We start from the raw sequence: 1,733 nt of genomic DNA, 5'->3' as shown, positions 1-1,733 counted from the left end.
TATTGCATAGGATGTTTCTATTGTCATATGATGTTAGACTGAGTGCCGGTCCCTTCATCCCCCTTCAGACCACGGCATTCTGTCTGCTACTATCCCGAGGGTCCTTTCTTCTCCCTCTTCCAAGGGACGGCCACACCGTCTTCCAGGATCTTCTGTCCCATGAATCTCAGTTGCTGTGTGGAACTCAAAAGAGAGAAAAGACCCTGCCTGCGGGGTCTCTTTGGGCTGGGGCCTTCCCCCGTGGGCTGCTCTCCCTCATTCTCCTTTTCTTCTAGCTTCTCTTCCTCCTCCTCCTCCACCTCCTCGTCCTCCTCCTCCTCATCCTCCTCCTCAGGAGTGCTCTCGGATTCCACATTGCCCATCAGCTGGGCCATGGTGAGATGAAAGACACGGCAGCTGAAGCCCTCCAGGACGCCACCCTTCACGTGCTGCTGGAGGATCTCCAAGGTGGGGAAGACCCGGCAGCAGGCCATGCACCTGAAGCCGGTCTCCATGGTCACCATCCAGTCCGGTGTCTTGACCCTGGGTCTCTCCTGGACTGCAGGTGACCCTGATGGGCTGCCTGGCTCTGCCCTTTCCTCATACTCTTTCTCCTCCCCAGTGGGCTCACTGTCAGACAGGAGGCTTTCGGTGAACACATCAGAGGGGTAAGTGCCTACTGTGCACGCATCCTCAGGAAGGGTCACTTCTTCTATCGTCAGCTGCTTTTCAGGCAACTCCAAGGGTTTCTTTGTCTTCCAGGAGACAGCTACACCCTTGTTCACTTGTACCTGCGTGTAGTATATTTTCATGCCCCTTTCCTCTTTGTCTGGGTGCAGATAGTTCTTACAGGGTGAAGAGGGTGAGGAGGAGACACAGTGTGATGGGGGAGCGGTCTCCCCTTCTTCCTGAACCTGGGCTAGGGGTGCTGTAGGCTGGGCAGTGTCTCGATGAAATCTCCGGATTCCAGCATAGATGAGCTTGCGCAGAGTAGAAGTACAGAAGAAGTATTTAGAGGCAGAGGATACCTCCCCTGCCCCTGGGCTGTAGCCTTTGGCCACCACAGTGGATCCAAGCTGAGGGGGATCCTCTTGTGACTTCGAGATTCCTCCTCTGTTCTCGGCAGTTTCCTGGGACTCTTCATTTTCCAGACGTTTCCTCTTTTGTCGCCGTTCCATCGTACCAACTAGAAGTCTCCCTTAGAAGATGCCTCAAGAGATGTCCAACTCCTCCTCTTCGCTACAGGTTGGCCCTTGTTGGCTCTTGGGCAATCCGTTGAAATGATTCAATACAAATCAAAATAGTCAAGTCTCCTAAATGGCTGAAAAACTTGTACCACTTAGTGAACCAGCAGGACTGCCTAGTGCTCACCAGGGCTGTTATGTTTGCAAGGTTGCCAGGCGCACAGCGGAATTCTGTGACCTCAGTGCTGACATCAGAGCATTCGGTGGACCTAGGTTGAGCACAGTGTCTGCAATAGCACAGGCCCCATTTTCAAGAACAATTCCTTTTTCCTAGCCGAACCTTTCCCGCGAAAGGGAAAGGTTCATACCATATCTATTATAAATTGTATCATACCATATCTATTATAAAATGAACATTTTGATTGGAGATATTTTAATGTCTTTTATATAGAGATTTAATATGAATATTTTAAATGGTCTCCAGTTTCCCTGTGGATTATTGACATTTTAAACTCTGCACTTCAATTTTCCCTCAATATGTGTAATTTTGTCACGGCTATTTCTGTACTT

General features: G+C 50.1%; 1 protein-coding gene across 1 annotated transcript; it reads right to left on the bottom strand.

The window, feature by feature from the left end:
• Window positions 1–239: 239 nt before the first annotated feature.
• Window positions 240–1,287, bottom strand: LOC132477686 (protein FAM170A-like; the record flags this gene model as incomplete). The annotated part of the gene is made up of 1 exon (XM_060080181.1): window positions 240–1,287. A coding segment is annotated over exon 1 (918 nt), but the record flags the coding sequence as incomplete, so codon positions are not given.
• Window positions 1,288–1,733: the final 446 nt, after the last annotated feature.

This window comes from Mesoplodon densirostris, chromosome 17, assembly GCF_025265405.1.
Source record: "Mesoplodon densirostris isolate mMesDen1 chromosome 17, mMesDen1 primary haplotype, whole genome shotgun sequence".
NCBI classification, from domain to species: Eukaryota; Metazoa; Chordata; class Mammalia; order Artiodactyla; family Ziphiidae; genus Mesoplodon; species Mesoplodon densirostris.
The sequence above is the reverse complement of the archived record's forward strand: the minus strand, read 5'-3'. Positions and strand labels throughout refer to the sequence as shown.